Source organism: Carassius gibelio, chromosome A13, assembly GCF_023724105.1.
Source record: "Carassius gibelio isolate Cgi1373 ecotype wild population from Czech Republic chromosome A13, carGib1.2-hapl.c, whole genome shotgun sequence".
Lineage (NCBI taxonomy): Eukaryota > Metazoa > Chordata > Actinopteri > Cypriniformes > Cyprinidae > Carassius > Carassius gibelio.
In genome coordinates, this window is record NC_068383.1 from 3,644,258 (window position 1) to 3,667,207 (window position 22,950).

The following is a 22,950-nucleotide window of genomic DNA, read 5'->3' on the forward strand; positions in this document are numbered from 1 at the left end:
TATGAATCACATTTTTAATAGTTCTTTTTCTACATTAAGTGGTTTAGGTTACTTAAACCAGCTGTGCATACTGATTTCTTCTTGTGTGTTACCAGGTTAGGTGTGTTAAGACGATACGCCTGTGGAAACATTGTGGGAGAAAGCACTGTAGTCTGTGTTTGTGTCTTTTCCCTGCGTTTGCATGTTTCAGGCCAGTCTAGAAAATGAACACAAGGTACCTTTATATTCATAAATGGGTCTTTCCTGTTATGTGGTACCTTTTGAACTTTAAGTAAATATGCTGTGAAAAAGTATTGCTATAAAAACATTTCCAGACTGCCCCCTTAGCAAAAAATAAAAATAAAAAAAAAGAATCCTGGTGTATGATGTCACTAGGATGCTGACTTTTAAGGGATTTGCCAGGATGGAAAGTATACTGAGGACACGGGGGGAATAAAATATTACAAACTGAAACAATAATCCCAAGAAAACATGTTTTGGAAACATTTAAAAGGAAAATAAAAAATAAACACATGGAATATTTCTTAATATTTTGCTAGTTTTTCATATTAGAAGTGACCAGAATGACAACTTACACTCAAAACAGACACTCAAAGACACTCAGAATAATAACTAACTAATATGATTTCATATTTAAAATTGTGATCCAGTATGTTAAGCAAATGTTTTAAAATCAGTGAGACTTTTATTTGAAATAAATTAAAATGTTTAATCAGCAAGTATCCATTATATTTAAACAAAAGAGAAAATAAAGACATTTATTTAAAAAAGGAATCAGCTCAGCTCAGTTTTCGTTGATAATACTAATAATAAATGTTTCTTGAGCAGTAAATCATCATATTATAATGATTTCTGAAGGATCATGTGACACTGAAGACTGGAGTAATGGTGCTGAAAATTCAGCTTAGCAACAAAGGAATAAATAACATGTTAATATATATTAATCTATAAAGCTGTTCTTTTAAATTTTACTACTATTTCACATTTTTATTGTATTTTTTATCAAACAAATGCAGCCTACGTGAGCTTAAGAGTCTGATGAAAACTTAGCTCTACACACTGAACTTGGTGCATTGGAGATCTTGCACTATATCTTTGAGACATTGGTGCTCATACAGCATGTAATTACCTTGAATGATTTCTTATGAATAGAGCATATCTATGAGGGAAAGGGGGCATCAAAATGAGCTGGCTTTATATTGTGGTGTTGCTCAGTCTTGTGAATCAATGTGTGTAAATTTGTGTTCATGCTGTTAGGGGTTACGCGTTCAGCCTCACACTGATTCACAGTTAAAGCACACGACAGGAGGTGTTGTGATAGATCTGCACGCTGATAGCGTGAACACGGCGCCACGTCTATCCTGCACACCTCTGTTTTGATATGGATGAAGTGGATCTGGTTGTGGTACAATTACTCAAGCAGCTCAATCTTCCTGCTGCTCCTGGAGAAAAATAAATATGCCATGTTGACACTGTCAGATCTAATTCACAGAAATCTGTAGTTATTCAGTCAGTAATTGAGAATGTAGTTGATTTGTACTTAAAAACTGCATAAATGCTACTGTACAGGCATCCTATGATCTCCCATGGGAACTCTACTCTTTAAGAGTGTGATTTAGTATCAAAATCTGGCAACCCATAGTTGTGGGAACTTGAGACAAGCACTAAATGTGTCATTAACTGGTGATTTGTATTCATAAAGCAGGTCATGTGTGGTGCATAAGGCATGTGTAATGGTAAGAGGGGGACAGGAAATGAAAGAGTCAAAATGCTAAACCCTGTCCTGTGCTGCCATCTAGTGCATGATATGTGGTTCATGCAGTTTAACACAGAGACAGAGGCCTGGGCTCTGAGTCAAATCTGCAGGCAGAATATATGCAGTACATAAGTCTTGCAGAATCTGCTGCAAAATGTTTCTGATGTTTGCCTAAAATTGATTACCAAACAAATAGGATATTAAATTTTTGTGCTTCAGAAAAATTCTGTCATTAATTACTCACCCTCGTGTAGTTCCAAACCCGCAAGACCTTCGTTCATCTTTGGTACACAGATTAATATTTTCTCTGACCCTCCATAGACAGCAAAGCAACTGTAATGTTCCCAGCTCCAGAAGTAGTAAGTACAAGGTAGTAAGGAAATCTGTAAAACAGCACTTCCTTAATAGATTTAAGCATTCAAGAGGTTTTAAAACTGGGGTACTCAACAGGTGGCCCGTCTGCATTCATTTTGTGGCCTGCATCCATGATGGAGATGAATGTATATTTATTATAATTTGTGCTCAAAAGTACCATAAATATTAGTCAGTGTGCTTTATGTTTGCGTCATTTAAAAGCAGTCAATACTTCTGACACTTTGCATTGTGTAAATGACAGATGGACCTCATAATAGCATGACAAACAAACCTGTATTCAAATTGTAAATCAGTTAAAGCAAGAGAAAAGCGCTCCCATTACAGTGAAAGAGCTGTCATCACATCACCTTTATTAGCACTGGATTATAAATACACTTTTTTATGATGAAAATACCAGAGATGGCTTGAAGAACACAGATAAAGCATACTGTCGTGTCGTCTGTTAATTGTCTTCACCTTTGAAACAGACATTACATGTATTTAGCGCTCGATATTGTGCACTCAGTTCTGTTTGGGCATGAATAAGAAAAATAATACTTTTCTCTAAAGTCATTTTGGAGCTATTTTTGCTCAAGAATGTTTTAAGTTAGGTTGAAAAATAAAATAAATCCAGACCAGGAAATAATGATTTTTTTTTACACATTTCCTTTTTGTCATATTTGCATAGAAGCCACTCCCTAGTACTCTCATTCAGCACATAACTTCAAACATAACCTGTTTTCGAGTGAATCTTTGACTGAGTTTGAAAGCCTCAAAATGGCAAAATTTTGTTTTGATGCTGAAAATGCTTTAAACTGTCCGATCTGTCTGAATCTGCTTACAGACCCAGTGACTACATCTTGTGGCCACAGTTACTGTATGGACTGCATCGAGAGATCCTGGGATCAGGAGGTTTATAAAGGAGTGTACAGCTGCCCCAAATGCAGGACACAATTCAACCAAAGACCAACTCTCAGCAGAAGCACAGTGCTAGCTGAAATTGTAGGTGGAATGAACCAGGAGGATCCAGCTGGCCCTGAAGATGTGCCGTGCGATGTTTGAAAGGAAGAAAACTAAAAGCCATCAAGTCTTGTCTGGTGTGTTTGGCTTCTTACTGCCAATCTCACATTCAGCCTCATTATGAGTCTGAAGCTTTTAGAAAGCACAAACTGGTAAATGCTTCCTCAAATCTACAGCAGCAGATCTGCCCACAACATCATAAAGCGCTGGAGATTTACTGTCAGGATGACCAGAAGTGTATATGTGTAGTTTGTTTGGGGGGTCAGCACAGTGGACATAAAACAGTCTCAGCTGCTGACGAAATGGATAAAAAACAGGTAAAACAGTGTATTTGCTGTATGGGATGTTTTTAGAATGCAGGGAAATGTTTAAAGGGGTCATATGATGCGATTTCAAGTTTTCCTTTCTCTTTGGAGTGTAACAAGCTGTTTGTGAATAGATAAAATTCCTAAAGTTGCATAGACTAAAGGCTCAAACCCTTGATTGGCTGTTGCCGCCAGGGCCATGTTGTGGAGATCCTGTTTTGATGCTGTTTTTCGAAACGTGTGTGTGTGTGTTTTACAGTAGCCAACATTTGAAGTGGATCAAAACCTTTCATCAAAGTTATATTAAAACCAAAACAGTACCCGTTCTTGTCTTGGGACAATTTTGATTAACTTTTCTTATCCACTTCAAATGTTGACTACTGTATATATATATATATATATATATATATATATATATATATATATATATATATATATACAATTTTCATAGTCATGAAAATAAAGAAAACTCTTTGAATGAGAAGGTGTGTCCAAACTTAAGATTATGACAGTATATGTAAGAAACTGACATGAAGAAAGAAAAAATAGATAGATGAAGCTCAAGGTGCAATACATGAAATAGTTTGTTGTATCGATTTTATTTTAATATTTTACAAGTTGATTAAAAGCAGGATTATTGTTGTTTAAATTCATAGGAGGAGCTGAAAATAAAACAGATGGATTTCATGCAGGAGACTAAAGACAGAGAAAAGAGGGTTCAAATGTTGAAGAAAGCTGTTGAGTCTCATAAGGTAAGTGTGATTGACAGATGGGTTTAAGGCCAGTGTTGCAGTCAAAGTCATTTTACTCAGTAGCCCTCTTTGAAACACCATTCGGGCAACAATTTCAGTCATCCATGTACAGCTCCTATATCTTTGAATGGGGAGACATCAAATATTTTCATGACTATGAAAAATTTAGAGTCACACTGAAGGCATCAAGGGCTATTTAACCAAGAAGGAGAGTGATGGGGTGCTGCGCCAGATGACCTGGCCTCCACAGTCACCGGACCTGAACCCAATCCAGATGGGTCCTATATCTTTGAATGGGGAGACATCAAATTCTCCAATACTGTCATGATTAAATTTCATAACTGAAATGACCAATTAAATGTGACAACAACTGTCTCTTAAATTCTATATGCTCAAATAGCATTACAACTTTTTCAGGCTGGACAAACCAATACACATGGACAATCCTAAGCAAGAGTCTCAAAATACTGACTGTTTCTATAGCAACTGGAGTTTCTAATTGCAGCTGCAGTAAACCAGTGCAACCATTAGTTTGCTGCGAGTGAGAGATGCTGGGAGGTGTGCTAAAACACTGTCCTCTAATCAATATTCCATCAACATTCAGTTGGAAATGTCCCAAATACATAAGTTGGTAATACTTCCAGTTCATGTGGAATACAACATTGCAATTCTAAACAGCTCAAACAATACACTTACAGCTGAACCTACAAATGAGTGAGAATAGCTTTATAACACATTCTTTATGCTTTCTGGCTGGTTTGTTCAAAAACAACACATTATCAACAAAGTTTAATTTAAAATATCTCTACATTAATAATCATCTTTATTCTAATTTGAATGGTTTTGATATATCTGTAATAATGAATATTCAGACAGTGAGATCAAAGACTGTTTGAGACCCTTTATGAGTTAGATGTAAAGGGTGTGTGTGTGTATATGTATATGCATCGTGTTCAGGAAATAATACAACTTTTTGCCGAGATCTTAGGTCACAGAAACCTTACCAATAAATTTTAAACATTAACAATAATTATATATTACATACAGTATATAATTTGGAAGTAAAACAAAGAGCTGCATGTTTTATTGGGCAAATGAGTAGTGGCGATATTTATTTTTGTCCAACATTTGCAACTGCTTTTTTATCACTTATCAATTAAAATGTTAAAGTTATTTAAAATTGCAAGGTATTTCAAATAAAAATGAAGTTCTGTAAACTTAGGTTTAGGTAAACTTGCATATTTACAACAATATAAGTTTGTCTCATTGGGGAATGAAAAGTTCTACGCATATACTTGTGGTCTTATGCTCACTTGAACACTTGGACGAAATATAGGGAATACGTCATGTAAGCTGTCAAGTGCAAAGACTCTAAGTCCACACTTTCATGATGTAATAAAGCTTTGCCAGCTGTGGTTAAAGGCAATAAAAAGAGTTAACTTGACAGAAACGATCATCAAAAATGCTTGTGTTTGCAGCTTTGTCACTCATTGTCTCCCATGAATTATGGTTTGATTACGAGCCTAAAGATTTTTCATGCATGCCCACCTAAAAAGAAATTGTGGAACAAGTTAATTAGTGATCATGAGACTAAACATAAAGGAACCCATTTGTATCACAATGGCCAAAAATGCAATTGTAGAGAGAAGGAACTATGTTCTAGGTCTGTGTTATGTGTCAGGTGTCGTTGCGTTTGCTTACAATTGCCACTGTTAGTACACAGTTATAGGCATCTGAAGATTTATATGCCCTAAGTTTGTTTCTATTTGCTATACATGCTCAGTTTCTCTATTCGATAGGTGTGTGAGGATACTCCTGTAAGATCGTCCATCCATTGAGTGAGTGTGGACGAGTCGGCCAATCTGGCTTCTCTTTTGTTAAAGTTAACATTTTCCAATAACAATCGCAGTCCCAGACAGTGAATGACATTACGTGTTCAGATAAAATTGAATATTCTCCAGGCATTGTATAAAAAAAAAAAAAAAAAAAAAAAAAACACATGCAAACAAAACTTGCTAGCTAGCATTAGTGAAGCAGTCAGGGGAAATGTCTTCCTCCACCTAAGCTCCGCCCACAAAAAACTGTCACAGTGTTTACTAACTGGATACATAACATCAGCTGTTTCTCAATATGCATTGTTGTCTGTACTTGTGTTCTTGTGGGCTTGTGAAACCAACCAGTGTTTACAGTAAGTGTTAATGGCTACATGGTTAATATAGATGATTTTCTTTATTTCCACCAGATGGCACCAATCTGCCACCATTCACTGAATTAAAGCTTTAGAATAGGGTCCCTCGAATTCTGCCCTGCAGAGTTTAGCTCCAGCCCTAATCAACCTAATCAAGCTCTTCTGCTTGAAAATCAGAGATATTAAGTGTTATTTTCATTTTCATAAACATTCAGCTTTTAAGATTATACTAATATATATTTGTAATGTTTATTAAGATGCAACCAGACGTTGTCAACACATCCAACAATTTAATGCTAAATGAAGTGCTTTTTGTTTGTGCTGACATTGCTCCACACAGGCGGCGGTGCAGAACAGTGAGAAAATCTTTGATGAGCTCATCAGCTTCATTCAGAAAAGACAAGCTGAGATGAGAGAGAAGATCAGTGCTCAAGAGAAGGAAGTACAAGAAGCTGAGAATCACGTAAAGACACTGGAGCACGAGATCAGAACTCTGCAGAAGGATAACGATACATTGGAGCCACTTTTGAAAACAGAAGATCACATTCATTTCTTCCAGGTTAAAGCAATTCAGCAAAAAATATATTTAATGATAATTTTTTGTTGTTGTTGCCGTTGTTGTTGTTTTAGAAGTTTTTTTTTTTTTTTTTATTATAGAATTACCCTTCCTGTTCGGAATTCCTTTCATACACAATCTTATTAAGGGATTTTAATAATCTCATGACAACTGAGAATGTAAACAAATCTCTCTCAGAATTGAAAGAGCAACTGGATAAAATATGTAAAGGACACATGAGCAGAAAATCAGGTGAATCGTCATTAACCATTCAACTTTTTATAAGTATGTACCAAGTAACCAAGAATTAAAACTTCTATATGTTGCCTCAACCAGGGCCGGCCCGCGGCATATTTCAGTTGTTTTCTTGTGACCATCCTGTGCTCCTACACCCATATATTAATCAAAATAATTTCTGACAGTTAACATAAATACTGATCTATCATCAAACTGAAAAAAATATATAATATATATATTATATTATATTGTAATTAAATTATCAAGGGCACAAGGCAAGAACTGATGCAAAGCAGAGGAGCAAAAAAAAAATATTAATATAGAAATCAAAATCACAAGTTAATGACAACAAAATGTTCATGTTACCCTCAAATGTTTTATAACAGTCTCTATCTCAGTGAATTCTTACATAATGTATATTATTTTGTGTCTAAATTCATAGTTGGTGATATTTTGAGGTCAAAAAGAGCTTCCATTTTAAGAAGAAAAGCAAATGTGAGGGAAATTGGTAAGATTTATTTATTTATTTTTACCAGAAAATACAAACACACACATTTATAAATTCCATAAATCATTTTTTTATATTATGTTATTCATTCTGTTTAACTTTGTTCCTTATTTTATGCTTCCATCTTCAGAGCACTGTCAACTGGATATAAGTACTCAGTCATCGGGTAAGCATATTCAATTTCAAGCCACGGAAGAATTTTGATTGTGAATACATGCTCTGCCTTGTTGTTGTTTTTTATTTTATTTTTTTAAATTTTGTTAATTTGTTGCCACAGTGTTATTGGTGGTTGTTTGGTGGTTGCTTTTTGTTACTCATTCAGTTTAATTCTGTTACTCATTTTATACTTCCATTTTCAGAGCGCCATCAATCGGATATAACAACTCGGCCTTTGGGTATGTGTATGCATTTCGAACCACTGAACAAATTTAATTATGAATATATGCTCTGCCTTGGAATTTGTGTTTTTGTAGGTTTGTTTTATGTTGTTGCTGAAGTGTTACCAGTGGTTGTTTGATTGTTGCTTTTTAAACTCTGTTACTCTTTCAGTTTAACTCTGTTACTTATTTCATACTTCTATCTTCAGAGCGTCATCAATCGGACATAAGACCTCGGACAATGGGTAAGAATATGCATTCTGAATGACTGAACAATTTTAATTATGAATATAGAGGCATGGGCAAAAATATTGGCACCCTTGGTAAATCTGATCAAAGGAGGCTGTGAAAATTAAACTGCATTGTTAATCCTTTTAATCTTGTATTTAAAAAGAATCACAAAAATCTAACCTTATATTGGATATTAATAATTTAAATGGGGAGAAATATAATAATGAAATAAAAGTTTTTCTTTAATACACATTGGCCACAATTAATGGCACCCTTTAATTCAATACTTTTTGAAACCTTCATTTGCTAGTTTAACAGCTCAAAACGGTCTCCTATAATGCCTGATGAGGTTAGAGAACACCTGACAAGAGATCAGAGACCTTTCCTCCATCCAGAATCACTCCAGACCCTTCAGATTCCCAGCTCCATGTTGGTGCTTCTTCTCTTCAGTCCACCCCACTCATTTTTTACATGGTTCAGAGGACTGAATGGCAGTTATCTCTTGCTGCACATAAGAAATATATTCTTTGGTTTTTATCATTTTGATGGATGATTAAGGGAATTTGGGCTTTTTTCCATCCAATTTATATTTCTGTGAAACAGGAAACCATGGCTGGATAATTTCATGTTCACAATAATCCTGTAGTGCATAAAAAATGTGAATATGAATGGGAATATACTTCAGAAATATTTTACTCAAAATAATTTCTAGGGATGCTAATAATTGTGTCCAACTTGTATTTGAGCAAAACATTCATTTCATAATGATATTACACCCCATTTTAAATTCTTAATATCCAGTGGAAGTTTAGATTTTTGTGATTATTATTATTTTTTTTTAAATAAAAGATCAAAATGGTTAACAATGCAGTTTAATTTTCAAAGCCTCCCTTGATCATATTTACCAAGGGTGCCAATATTTTTGGCCATGACTGTATGCTCTGCCTTAGAATGTGTGTGTGTTTCTTGTTTTTTATTTACATTTTGCTCTGTTGTTGCTGAATGTAATCAGTGGTTATTTGGTGGTTGCTTATTTGTCCACAGTAAGTCAAAACAACCTTCTTTGAAGATTCTATGATCATAAAGGGACAAAAGATGAAAAGAAATGTATACAACAATTTCTATATTTTTATTCATTTAACAGTGTGTAAGGGAAGAAAAAAAACAAACAGATTAAACAGAATTTTAGCACTTAATTCATGTTTACACTCTTTACTCTCCGAAACATGCTTGTTTAACTTTTAAAATGAAGAAATCTCCCCATATTTCAGCTTTCAACGAAACAGGGAAAGCAGTATGGCCCAGACCGTAAGTGTATTCAGATATCATACTTGCACATTTGCATTTTTTTTATTTGATTTAGCATCTACTAAAGTATTTTATTCCTATGTAGAAATTAAAGCTTAATAAGGTATGGGCATATAGCTGTGTGTATGTCAGCTGTTTTGTGAATATGACTCATATTAAGAGCCATTTCACAGCTTTAAGAAAAAATATTCATTGTTTCTAAACAACAGTTATCATACATGCACTTTTTTTTCTGATTTTATAACTATTTTTTACTCTTATTCTCTATGTTAAAGCTTGCTCCTAAAACATATGATTGCAGGAATCGCACTGATCGGATGTACAATGATTACTCATACATATCTGATGATGATGATCTCTATGGATAGATGGAGATGTTTCCACTTATCTCCTGATGACCCTTTAATCTGCATGTGGATTCTGGAACTCATCATTCCTTCACAGAGTACAGTGAAAGGTCAGAGTATTACTGCACAAAAAAAATGGAGATGATCTGAATCTAAAGGACCTTGTTATAGTGTTTATTTATTAGGCTATTGTTGTCTTTTGCTTCCCTGTACATATATGGCTTTAACAAACTATTATTCATGGGGGTTTTTACATATTATTATGGGGTTTGTGAAAGCAAACCAGTCTACCTTTGGAATTTTTCTGTCATTCAATAACATTTAAAAACAATGCTAAACAAAGTGCTGTTAAATATTAATATTAAAGGGTTAGTTCAAGTTTCAAGCTGTTTGATGCCACTCAGCAAGATAATTATAATAAAAAGCGCATCCATTTAAAAAAGTGTCTTCACATGGCTCCAGGGGCTGAACAAAGGGTGAACACGGGCCTTCTGTAGTGAATTTTTGTGTTTTTGTAAGAACAATATCCATTTTCGAAACATAATAATCACTTAAATCTAGCTTGCGCTCACAGCTGTAAATGAAGCAGTTTTGGGGGAATGAAGTATGAGGTCAGATTTGTGCAGCCGCCGATGAATCTCGTGAAAACCAACGTTTGTTAACAGGAGCAAAGGAAGCAAAGTTTCCTTACTTTTAGCAAAGGAAAACCAGTCTCCTCTTGGCTTATATCAAAATCCTCCAACATTCTTCTTTACAAATCCACGTTTTGAACTTCTAATTAGTGACTGTTGTTTTGTTTTGATCTCTCCTCTGGGTTTCCGCGTGCATCACTTCTGAACGGCGCATGCGCAAATCTGACCTCATACGTCATTCCCCTGAAACTGCTTTGTTTACAGCTGTGAGCGCAAGCTAGATTAAAGTGATTATCGTATTTTTCTGACTATAAGTCGCACCTGAGTATAAGTTGCATCAGTCCAAAAATACGTCATGATGAGGAAAAAAACATATACAAGTCGCACCGGACTATAAGTCGCATTTATTTAAAACCAAGCACCAAGAGAAAACATTACCGTCTCTCTTGGTTCATGTCAAATTAATTTTGATAAATAAGTCGCACCTGACTATAAGTCGCACGACCAACCAAGCTATTAAAAAAAAGTGTGACTTATAGTCTGGAAAATACAGTATTATGTTTTGAATATGGATATTTTTTTTACAAAAATGCATCGATTTGCTACAGGAGGCCTCACCACCCAGAGCCATGTGAGACGCTTTTTTAATGGATTATGTTTTTATTAAACTTCTCATGGACCGATGGAGTGCAACACCTGCTGAGTGGCATCAAACGGCTTGAAAGATCAAAGACAATTTTTAAAATAACTCTAACTGAATTTGTCAGAAAGATACACCTAGGATGACTTCAACAAACCCTTTAAGCATGAATAGATTTGCACACAAACAACAAAACGATTTACACATAGACTGGGTATTCTAAATTTTAGAAGGTTTTATCTGTTGGATCACATTTTAAACACCTGTATTTCATTTTTTTTATTATTTGATAGCTGGCCATTAGGTCGTGCTATAATATGTGAACATACTGTATATTTTTACTTGAATTTTTCAGAATAGAATGTAAATTCTTGAATTCAAGTTACGCTAATAAACTGATCTACATGGTTGAGGAATTGTGTATGATTATTAAATATTAATTAATATGTTTAAAATACCTTTAATTATTTATTCAAAATTGCTCCTGTTTTATTTAAGCAGTTTGTGTGTTACAGTGAACATGTCTTGGATAAATCACATTCAGTAATAATGAACTAGATTGAACTAGATAGAACTAAATGCATAAGGATATCAGCACACACTGAGAACACATCAGTGAATGTATTTAGTGATCAGATCAAAATATTTTAGACATCATTTACTGCTTTATTTATTACTGATCAAATATGCTATGTTAAAGAACAACAGCATGCTATATTCATCAGTTCAGACAAAGTGGTCCATTTGGTGTGTTTTGGCATGTGCTTCATATTGGAGGGGAAAAAGAGATGTCTTGAACACTTTAAGGTATTTTAGCACCTTAAATGGGACAGACACTTCATTGCAATTACCAGATTATTGATTACATTTAAACCTATGCCACTTGCTCCAGTGGAACACAAGAGAAGATATTACAAATAATGTTGGACCTCACTAACTGTTTATATATACACACCTTTTATTAATTAATTTATTTGTTGTTCCATGGAAGAAAGAAATGCATACAATATTGGGGTGAGTATATTAATACTAATAATAACAATAATTTGCCTTTATTGATGTGATGGCATGAATTTTCTGCAAATCTTTGCCTTTTATTTTCTTTGTGTGAATTTGAATGTCAGCTAAACATGGAACATTTAAGATGTTCTTTGTGCAGATGAAGTTATTTGATATTGTTTAAATAATGTTCTTAAAAAACATTATAATAATAATAAAAAAAAAATCAGAAAAACAAACAAACACGGGGGGGTCGGTCAAACATTTATTTGCCCTAATCGTACAACATCTTATTAACACTTGGAAATGTTAGCAAAATAAAGAGTCAGAAAATGTATGTACAGAGACTTAACAGAACAAAAATATATATTTAATAAAAGCAGTGGTTTAATTCCCCTTTGTCACAAACTTTGAAATGTGTAGCTGGATCTGATTAAAACTGTAAAACATCATTAAAAACAGACTAAGACTAAAACCTATTCACTCGGCAGATCTTCTGACACCCCTACAGTTTTTAGGGCGAAAAAATTGGAATGTAGAGCTATTTAAACACTTTAAAAAAGATTATTCATTTATTTATTTTGTAGTTTTACATCGTCCCGTAACCATCTCCTAAGAGGACAATTAGTCATTTCCCTCATCAGCCCTGAAAAATCAAGGATCAGATGAAGTTTAAAGAGAAAAATGACTGAAAAGACTGTGAACAGGGAGCCACGCTCTTCCATCCGCTGCTCTTCCTCTGAGGCGGAAATTCCATCAGTCATTCCAATCCATACACAGAGCAATTTCCAGCCCGTCCCCCCCCCCCCCCCACCCCCCCAAAAAACCGCTCTTGACATGCAGCAGCACGGAGCTCACTGACACTGGACTGGACAAACCGTGAACTAGAGACTGTTATCAGCAAAGGTGGTAAAAGAACTCGGTTTCTCTGTAGTATTGCTGTAACTTTAAGATTGTGGCTCAAGTCTCATATATTTATATATATATATATTTATATATTTCAATCTCAAAAAGAAAAAAAAGAATAAAGATAAACAGTCTAGGTTGCCACAGTGAAGTGAGATCACTCTGCAGCCGGCTCCGGGTCCGAGGCTGTGGTGGGCGTGGTCTCTTCAACAGGGGCCGGGGTCTCATCAGATTTTGTGGTCTCCTCTGTGGGCGCGGCTTCTGTTTCCTGGGCGGGCTCTTCTGCTTTAGGCTCCGCCTCTGCTTCAGGTGCCGGTGTCTCATTGGTTTCTGCCGCAGCAGGCTCCTCCTCTTTGGTTTCTGTAGCAGCCTGGGCGGTCTCCTCGGGTTTGTCTTCGGTGGTGGGTGTGGCTGCGGGCGCTGCGGGCTCCGCGGGCTCCGCGGGCTCCGCTGCCTCCTCGCTTCCCTTCTTGTTCTTCTTCAGGGAAATGCCCTTGAATTTGAAGGAGTTCTTCAGTGAGAATTTCTTCTTCTTCTTGGTTTCCTTTGCAGCTTCACCGTCGGATTTGGTAGCGTCACCTTCGGTAGCCGGAGCGGCTTCGATGCCATCTCCCGCCTCCGTCTTGGCAGCCTCCTCCTTGGCAACCTCCGTAGTTCCATTTCCGTCTGCTGCCACGGCTTCTCCATCTGGCTTGGTGGATGCATCGCCATTGGTTTTCACATGGCCATTTTCCTGAAGAGAAAAGCAGAATGAGAGAAGATAAGCCAAATGCATGTTGGCACACACACAGTCAATAGAAAAGCAAAAGGGTTATGCTTGTTTTTATAGTGGCAGTACATATTAAATGCTTGCTTTAATAATATGGTTTATAGTACAAAGTGTTAGTTATATTTTCTCTCATTCAATTTCTCTACCTCATTTTGATCCAAAACCAAATATTTCTAATTCCTTTAATTTATATGTACCTCTATTTTTATTTGTAAATAAATATTGAGATCACTAGTAAAAAAACAACAAAAACAACTCAGTATTATGTAAAAGTAAACCTAACAATACAGCAATATTAGAAGAATTGAGCTTTAAAGATCAGTCTGCTCTTCACTGTAGTGCCTAAACCTTAAAATAGCCAAAATATATAAATTACTGCTTAATACAGGACATTTAGAAAAACAATTTAGTATTTTATATGCAGAAAATACTCTGAGGAATGCTATATTTATTGCTATATTTTAAATTTATTTACATAAATGTTAGGTAAAAAAAATGTTAGCCTGAATGCACTGTAAGTCGGTTTGGATAAAAACATCTGCTTAATGCATTAATTTTATTTAATTTCATATTTAATTACATTAAAGACAGAAACAACACCCAGAAACCCAAAAGCAGAAGTGCATAGTAATTACAGACTACGTCCACTAGAGGCGACATTGAGCTACCAAATACAATCCACTGCTTAGAAAGCCAGCCACTAGCAGAGAGAACAAAGAAAAGGGAGACAGCAACCCTAGAACGGTGTTTACAACAACACCTCCCTCTAAAACACCCTTTTCACCTTTTTTTTCATCATTCAGATGATGTATCAACCAGGCAATGTAGCCTTGCGTTATGGTAACTTGCTCTATTCAAGTATTGGGGTGTTTAAATCACATGCATAAATATATGCAAAATAATGCATTGGGTTGATTAATAAAGAAAAGAGCTCTCTTATTACATATGGAGGGGGAAGGGCGCATATGCATTAAGGGGGATGGTGGATGGAATAATTATTAATGAAGCACCAAAGGAATGGTCCATGCATTCACACACGCAGACACTCACGCATGCATTGCATTGTTTGCAGATCAGCAGAAGCGCTCTGCTTTATTTGCATGCAGCCCTGCAACCTTTTGTTCTCAATTCGAGTTACAACCAGTTTCAGCGCCAATACACGACCACAGAGTGCTTGATAACTAACTAAACGAACTAAAATTTGTTTGGAAATGACATTTTAAAAAAGAGATAACCAAAGACAGAGAGAAGTTTAAAACAGATTTTCCAACTTAAACCCTCAAAAATTAGAAAAAGGTTCAACACAAAATCATCCTTCAGAACGGATGACATAGAAGCCATAACCGATTTGATATTCACAAATTGTTTTAACACAAATCCAAAGATTAATTTGTAAAAAATGAATTGTTAGATAAATTGGATTATTAAGAGGTGTGTGATATATATATATATATATATATATATATATATATATATATATATATATTGATAATATCCCATTCAGATATATCAAAACAATGGTAGTTCAATCATAAAAGTCCTTGTAGATCCTCACCTGACCATTGGCTTTATCAGCCACAGCTTTTCCGTCCACTGTAGCTTCACCTTTAGTCAACTGAGCACCCATCCCTCCTTTGTGTCTCCTTCAAAGAGTTAAAAAGGAAAATAAAGGCAGAAAAAACCCTTTAGAGACGGTGAGCGAGCGCTTAGATTCCTGGCGTGTTTTTTAATCTGCTGTGCTCAGCAGACACAAATAAAGGCTGCTTTCTGGTAGTAAATCCACACGGCTCTGCGGGGAGAGCAAACTAAGAGTTTCACAGCTACAAGTGTGAGTGTTTGTCTGCGTGACTCCACCCAGCAGCTGCGCCACCCAATCTGTGTCAGAGGGCTGGTGTTTCATCTGCCCCATTCAACCACACCACTACAAACACTCCAGCAGATTACTGCATCTGCAGCTTTACACCTCTGGATGGATGGACAACTAATACGAAGGACTTCATTAGGGATTTTATTGATGATTTGAAAAGTAAATTTTCACATCCTCTTCATTTATCCGATGAAAGGTATTAAATGATGTGAACATAGGAGTGAATTTTAAATAATGTCACTACTTTTGATAAGGATATCATTTTTGTCATGTCTGCAGTAATGTCTAACATGAAAAACTTTTTTTAGGTGTATCTTCATTTGTACTTTCTCTAGCTAAAACATTTTAGACTTAATATTAGATTAGATTAGATCCAACTTTATTGTCATTATGCAGAGTAAGTACAGAGCTAATGAAATGCAGTTAGCATCTAACCAGAAGTGCAAGAATATAGTTTTTTCTATACATATCTTGTCTAAACATGTTTAAACTCTCTTACTTGATTACCCATACATATTTTTTGGGGAAAAATACTGTTAAAATGTATCAAATATGATGCATCAGACTTTTAAAGGAATGTTTATTTGTTCATCTTTCAGTCATCATTGTATTGCATTGCATTGTATGTTCTAAAACTACAGAGCTTTGATCATAAAACTAAGCATTTAAATATATTATTGGGAACTACAGGCAACTGATCTGTGTTATGTAAGTATAAAGCTCTCATTGAATTTCTCTAGTCAAAATGCTGTAGACTAAACATGGGTTCTTGAAACTTTTGTTGTAACTGTTAATGCATTTCTAAGTTTTTAGCTATCATTTCTCATCCTTTTAATCTTTTGTGAACTGATGCCTTTAAAGCCAGTTCTATGATAACATCATCACACAGGAAGTGACATCATTTTGGAGGGAAAACATCAACACAAGTATTAGTGAGTGTTTGCAATGAATTTAAAGGATTCTGTGATATTGTTTAGCTGGTTGGTGTTAGTTAGTTTGCAAAAGCACTCCATCCTGTAAAAATTTAAGTAAAATTGGTTTGATAATGTCAACATTTCAAAAAAATGGTTAAACTCTCAGTCCATCACTGAGCAATGACTAATGTTAGCTCTCTGTTTCCATTCTGTTCATTTTCTTGCCGTTGTCTAAATAGTCAAGCTGTAATTAAACTGCCTGAGCTTGACCAAAGCATATTTCTGAATGTCTGCTCTACAGTTTTATAGAAATATAAAATAGTATTACAGACATGAGTCATTTTTATCTTTCACAGAACCTTAGTAGAAGAAAAAGGTCTTTCAGTATAATTTTAAATACATCCACCGTTAGCTTGTGGAACAAATATCTTTTTGCTGTGAAATCTTTAATTGTTTTATAAAGTAAACATAAGAATAACTTTTATATTGTTAGTAAGATGTGAAAATGAACATTTACTATAGACCAAAAAAAAAAATATATTATATAACAAATATATAACACATAGTAAATCATGCTTTACAGGGTTAAAACTCTGTCTTTGAATGTCTACTGTAAGTGCTTTATAGTACGTTTTAGGTCTGTTTGTTTTTTGCATGAGGGAGACAAAGTTCTTTCTGTGTTAATCAATATTGTATCAGACGCTGTTGATAGAGCTTAACTTGTCCTGAACCCGGAGCGTTCCTGTAGCAGCGGAAGTGCTGGAACGCCACATGGTTTTAATGCCCCACCCAGCGCTGTAAGGATGACCCCCTGCTTCTGGTATGACAGGAATGTGTTTGCCAACCAAAGATCCCTGCTGTCATTCAGCACACTATGGTCTTCACACAGGGAAATGATCCCGGGGCTGCTGGGTAATTCACCCCCATGGCCTGGTGGGTGGACGGGGATACTGAGGGGGATGTAGGTGAAACAAAATCCTCTAGAAAGGATTTAGCATGTTCCTCAGAAGAGAGAACGAAACGATTCCTTGCTAAATAGGGAAATTTTAAAGAAAAAAAAAAAATCAAAAAAAAAAAAAATTATTTTATATATAGTAAAAGGATGTTCTTTTATGGACTTAGGACTTTTTTGTTTTTGTGTGTGTTCCAGTGAGATATGTTTTTATTTATTTTGGGTTGAACTAGCTATGTAACTAATTGTATTTTTAAACAGTGCTAATATAAGCAGATTCTTACCACTCATTCATGACTAAGTGAAGCGGTTGTGTGTGTGTGTATGTGTGGACTGTTCTTTAGAATAGGAGTGGGAGGGGAGGAACATTTAGAGGGAAAAACGGAGTGTGTCGATATGTGTGTAAGAGTGGGAGGCACAGCTGTAGTATAGATGTGAGAGCTGCAATGTTAGTGGGTCAGTGTGCCAGCTGCAGTTTAATCATCTGCTCTCTCTCTCTGTCACACACACACACACTCAACTCATATTCTTTAAAGGAAAAGTTCACCCAAAAATGAAAATTTGCTAAACATCTATTCACACAGGCCATCTAAGATGTGGATGAGTTTGTTTCTTCACCAGAGCAGATTTTTGGATAAATTCACCAATAGATCCTCTGCAGTGAATGGGTGCCGTTAGAATGGGTGTCTACACAGCTGATAAAAACATCACAATAATTCACAATTAATCCACACAACTCCAATCTATCAGATAATATCTTGTGAAGTGACAAGATAAAAAATATCCATAAAGACATTTATTTTTATGTATGTATTTTTACTTCAGAAAGTAGCTTCAAGCTAAAATATGCCCTCTATCCATAATATTGCTTTCTTTGTAGAAAAAGTATCTTCTGAATCAGGAGAAAGATGTGAACAGATCAAGCACAGTTGATCCTAACAGTTGTGTCCAAAACAGTTCTAAACAAATATGTGCGAGACATCAAGAGGAGATCACTGGAAGATGTGTTATTATGGATTATGGACTTTATGGTGTTTTGACCAGAAGTGAAACATCTTGATGGATTTGTTTTTCTTAAGAATGCAAAGCTTTTCAGTTCACAAGATGTTAACTGATGGACCGGAGTGCTGTGGATTAGTTGTGGATTATTGTGATGTTATTATCAGCTGTTTGGACTCTCATTCTGCCGGCACCCATTCACTGCAGAGCATCCATTGGTGAGGAAGTGATGCAATGCTACATTTCTCCAAATCTACTCTACATCTTGGATGGCCTGTGAGTACATTTTCAACATTTTTTAAATAAATAAATACATATCACCACAGCAAATTTCAGTATTTATTATATCTATTTTGTGTTGATGAAAGCTGCATGAACAAAATCTGATAATCATGTTCTCCAGCATGATTTGAGATCCAAAGAGCATGAGTCATTTACTTGCATTTAAATAATCAGCTATACTTTATTTTGATAATCCACATCAGACATTTTACTAACATCCTACTTTAAATACTAACTATAAATAACTTTGCAACTACTTGTCAACTAACTCTCATTAACTTGCAACCACATAACAACTCTCTCATGAGAGGATTAGTCGACTGTTAGAGTTTTCACAGTCAGACTTGTGTACTCTCCTGCTCATGTCTGACGTTCTTTAACAGTCCCGCCTACAGCAAAACTGAAAGTGTGTGTTCTTGCAGACTGAGAGCCAAAAACACAACTGATTAACAGTCACCCCCCCACAGCCATTTCAGACTCTCAGCCCCTGTGCTTCTTGACTATCTCATTTCTTTGCAGTCATTCTGCATGTTAATCCAGATGTAGTCTTCCACAGCTAGACCACCGACTCTCATCATAATATTTTCAACCACTTTGGATATTATTTTAATCAAGAAATCTCCAAACCCCTCCAAAAATATGTTTATCTGGCCAAAATATATTTTAAATATATGTGGTGCACAGTGAAGCTCAATAAAATATATTTTTGGAATAGAACATATATTTCGTTTCTACTTTATATACCAATATATATTTCAAAATGTATTTCAGAGGCAAGAATTGTTGATTTTTTATTTATTTAAATGCACTATATTATTTACACATTTTATAAACAACAAATACATTTTTAAACTGATTAAAATCATTGCACAGAGAAGCACTGGACTGTACATTTACAGAAATCAGAGAACAAATGAGCAGAACACATTTCGATGAGACAGAAGTGCTCGCTCTTTCCCAGACTCCTTCAGCTCATTCTCATTCTATTCCAGCTTCACGTTTTCACTGATCTACTGCTGCTCTCAGGTTGCCATAGTGCTGCGTTTCTGTTAGCGCGTACAACGGCGTGACCCATTTTTCAACCCCCCACCGCCCCCCCACCATCATCCCTCGCCCTCAATAACCTCTCTTTCCCCTCCTCCAAACGACAGAAACCCTTCCACACGCCAAGTAAAAATGACTCAAAATGTACACTTTTCTAAATGGGTTATTTGTAATTAAATAAAAACCATCCATTATCGCCATAGAGTAATACGCTGTAAAAAGTTTCAAAACAAAGACTGTTAGATTAATCACTAGGTTTTCTTTTTTCTTTTTTTCTCCCAAGGCTTTTTCTCCATTCTGTCACCGATGGAGTTTCGGTTCCTTGCTGCTGTCGCCTCTGGCTTGTTTAGTTGGGGTCACTTCATCTACAGCGATATCGTTGACTTGATTGCAAATGAATGCACAGACACTTTTAAACTGAACAGAGATGACATCACTGAATTCAATGATGAACTGCCTTTAACTATCATCTTGCATTATTGACACACTGTTTTCCTAATGAATGTTGTTCAGTTGCTTTGACACAATGTATATTGTTTAAAGCGCTATATAAAAAAATAATGGTGACTACAGGCGCGGATTAACGCAGGCTTTCCACGGCTGCAGCCCTAGGGTCCCCACGTGTGTGATGCATGTACAGATCTAAGATCTGAAGAGACTCACAGAAGAGAAGCCAGTCAGTTGAGTTTGTGGCAAAACCTTTTACAGTGCTTGAGTGCATGTTGTCTTTTACTGAATATAATCAGAAAATAGAACTGAAATTATATTTATTACAAGATGATTAGTTAAAACTAATAGAATAAAAAAAATCTGCACCTATTTTTCCAGTGATGTATTTGTTCACTGAGAATTTGTTAAAATAATGGGTAACACTTTATTATGATGGTCCCCCTATAGATAGTCTGCAAAATCTCGCCTTACGAGGAGAAAAATCAAATACCATTTGTAGCTTTTATAGGAATTGACATAGTGAAAATTGTGCCCTACCATTACATTCACATCTATGCAACCAATAAATAAATTCCTACTAGAGCATGTCATTGTTTTAAAGAGCACATATTCCTTCATTGATCACTTGACTATGCTTCCAAAATGCACCAGATTTATGCATTTAAATGTAAAATAAACAAAATTTTATTATGGGGGGCGTACCCCTGGAACCCTAGAGGAACCAATGGGCACCCACCAAAATCTCACAAATTCCTGTGGGGACACTGGGAATGCAAAGGAAACACTGTATCAGCTGTCTCAATGTCTGTGTCTATGCCACTTCACCTTATTATTTGTGTGTGGACCACTAAATACATTTCTCCAGTAAAGCAGAATATTTTTTCTTTGTTATACAAGAAAAAAAAAACATTTAATTTATTCTTTTTTTTTTTAAATGTCATGTTCATTGTGTTACTTTTTGTAATTACTTGTGAAATTTACTAGCAATTATTTCTGCAACAAGTATTTTTCTGTATGCATAAACCTACATAAATAAGACTTACATTTGATGCCACAATTTCAACTATTTTATTTTATTTTATTTCTTAACAACAATTTTCAGAATTTTTTAAGAAGCAAAATGAATTAAGATGTTGTTTTCTGAAAAATTATAAAAAAATATTGTTTAAAACAAGAAACTAATGAATGAATGAATGAATGAATGAATGAATAATTTTTAATTGAAGATTTATTTATTTATTTTTTATTTTTTTATCAGATAAATCAATAATGACTTTGCATGTGAATTCAGAAATCTTATGAACATGTTTTTGATATTATATGGTGTTTTGGTTTCCTTATAGAAGCTTGAAAGTCTAAAATTTTTGCAATTGCATAGTAAAGAGCGACCAGCACAAATAATTAAAGATAGAAGATAGAAAATCAAACAGGTTTGGTGTGGAACAACATTGGTGAGTGAATGACAGTTTTATTTTGGGGTGAACTAATGTGCATTTTTATGTTGACTTTGAACTCAAGAGTTAGTACTGTACAGCAGATCTCTCTCTCTCTCTCTCTTCCTCTCTCTCCCTGTGCATGTGTGTGTTTAATAATCTGATTATGATTTCATTTCATAAGACTTTCATGCATATGAACCAAAATAAGAGCTGACATGATTTATAAATCAGGAGCATAATCACAGTATTTACATGACTGGATTAATCACACACACACACACACACACACACACACACACACACACACACACACACACACACACACACACACACACACACACACTCTCTCTCTCTCTCTCTCTCTCTCTCTCTGAGTATGTAGTGTCCAGTTAAACACATCTGGTGCTATTTGTCTTTATGGCTGAAAAAGTTTCAAAGCAGGAAGTAGAAAGACATCCTGGGTTTTAACAGGGCAGTATGTCCTCTTAAACACACACACACATTCGGGATGTAACACATTACTATAATCCCATCTGAGAAAAATATGTTCTAAGATTATTTAACTTTACCATTAATGGTATAAATTAACATTACTTGAACATCCAACTACATTTGTGATGTTATTAAGACCAGATGATTACTTTGAAAAAAAAAAATTCTATTAATGTTACTGGAACATTATCATACAACATCATAACGTTGAGAGAATCTTGCCAGAATATTCTGAGAATGTCTCCTGAATGTTATCTGAGATGCTACAGACTCCATAACTAAAAAGGCTGCGTCAAAAATACCTTTACAGCAGCAACTTTGGCATCTGGCAGCATTCAGTAATTTGTGGGAAACCCAGAACTGTGAAACAGAGGTCAAGTCGAAAATCTAGACATCCCTCGTAAAAGTCCAGCTTTCAACATATCCTGTGTGTGTGTGTTTGAGTTAAGTAAGTTAAGTCAAATCACATGAAGAATGTGAGGTTTTTGGAGTTCAGCTATCTGAAGCGTGGTTTGTTTGATAGTGGAGCAATACATGAACTCTTAACACAGCGAAAAACAATACTTGACCCAGGTTATTCAGTCAGATCGGATTATGGAGATACATACAGCTGATATTTGACTGAGACG

The 22,950-nt window shown here is 35.4% G+C and overlaps 2 protein-coding genes across 2 annotated transcripts; one reads left to right on the top strand and one right to left on the bottom strand.

The window, feature by feature from the left end:
* The first annotated feature begins 2,829 nt into the window (after nucleotides 1-2,829).
* LOC128025899 (uncharacterized) lies at nucleotides 2,830-12,310 on the top strand. Its single transcript, XM_052612495.1, has 10 exons — nucleotides 2,830-3,447; nucleotides 4,092-4,187; nucleotides 6,716-6,934; nucleotides 7,033-7,183; nucleotides 7,611-7,676; nucleotides 7,807-7,842; nucleotides 8,036-8,071; nucleotides 8,263-8,298; nucleotides 9,556-9,592; nucleotides 9,894-12,310. The coding sequence occupies exons 1-10, from the start codon at nucleotides 3,433-3,435 to the stop codon at nucleotides 9,958-9,960; spliced, it is 759 nt and encodes a 252-aa protein (XP_052468455.1). The 5' UTR covers nucleotides 2,830-3,432; the 3' UTR covers nucleotides 9,961-12,310.
* A 152-nt stretch (nucleotides 12,311-12,462) lies between these two features.
* Nucleotides 12,463-15,695, bottom strand: marcksl1a (MARCKS-like 1a). The gene is made up of 2 exons (XM_052612496.1): nucleotides 15,441-15,695; nucleotides 12,463-13,849 (listed from the first exon to the last, which is right to left on the bottom strand). The coding sequence occupies exons 1-2, from the start codon at nucleotides 15,510-15,512 to the stop codon at nucleotides 13,274-13,276; spliced, it is 648 nt and encodes a 215-aa protein (XP_052468456.1). The 5' UTR covers nucleotides 15,513-15,695; the 3' UTR covers nucleotides 12,463-13,273.
* Between the last annotated feature and the right edge of the window lie 7,255 nt (nucleotides 15,696-22,950).

Coding starts and splice junctions, on each gene's coding strand:
- LOC128025899 (XM_052612495.1), top strand. Junction 6,935..7,032: donor ATCACATTCATTTCTTCCAG/GTTAAAGCAATT, acceptor TTTTTATTATAG/AATTACCCTTCCTGTTCGGA. Junction 8,072..8,262: donor TATAACAACTCGGCCTTTGG/GTATGTGTATGC, acceptor TTCTATCTTCAG/AGCGTCATCAATCGGACATA.
- marcksl1a (XM_052612496.1), bottom strand. CDS start 15,512: ATGGGTGCTCAGTTGACTAAAGGTGAAGCTACAGTGGACGGAAAAGCT. Junction 13,850..15,440: donor CTGATAAAGCCAATGGTCAG/GTGAGGATCTAC, acceptor TTTTCTCTTCAG/GAAAATGGCCATGTGAAAAC.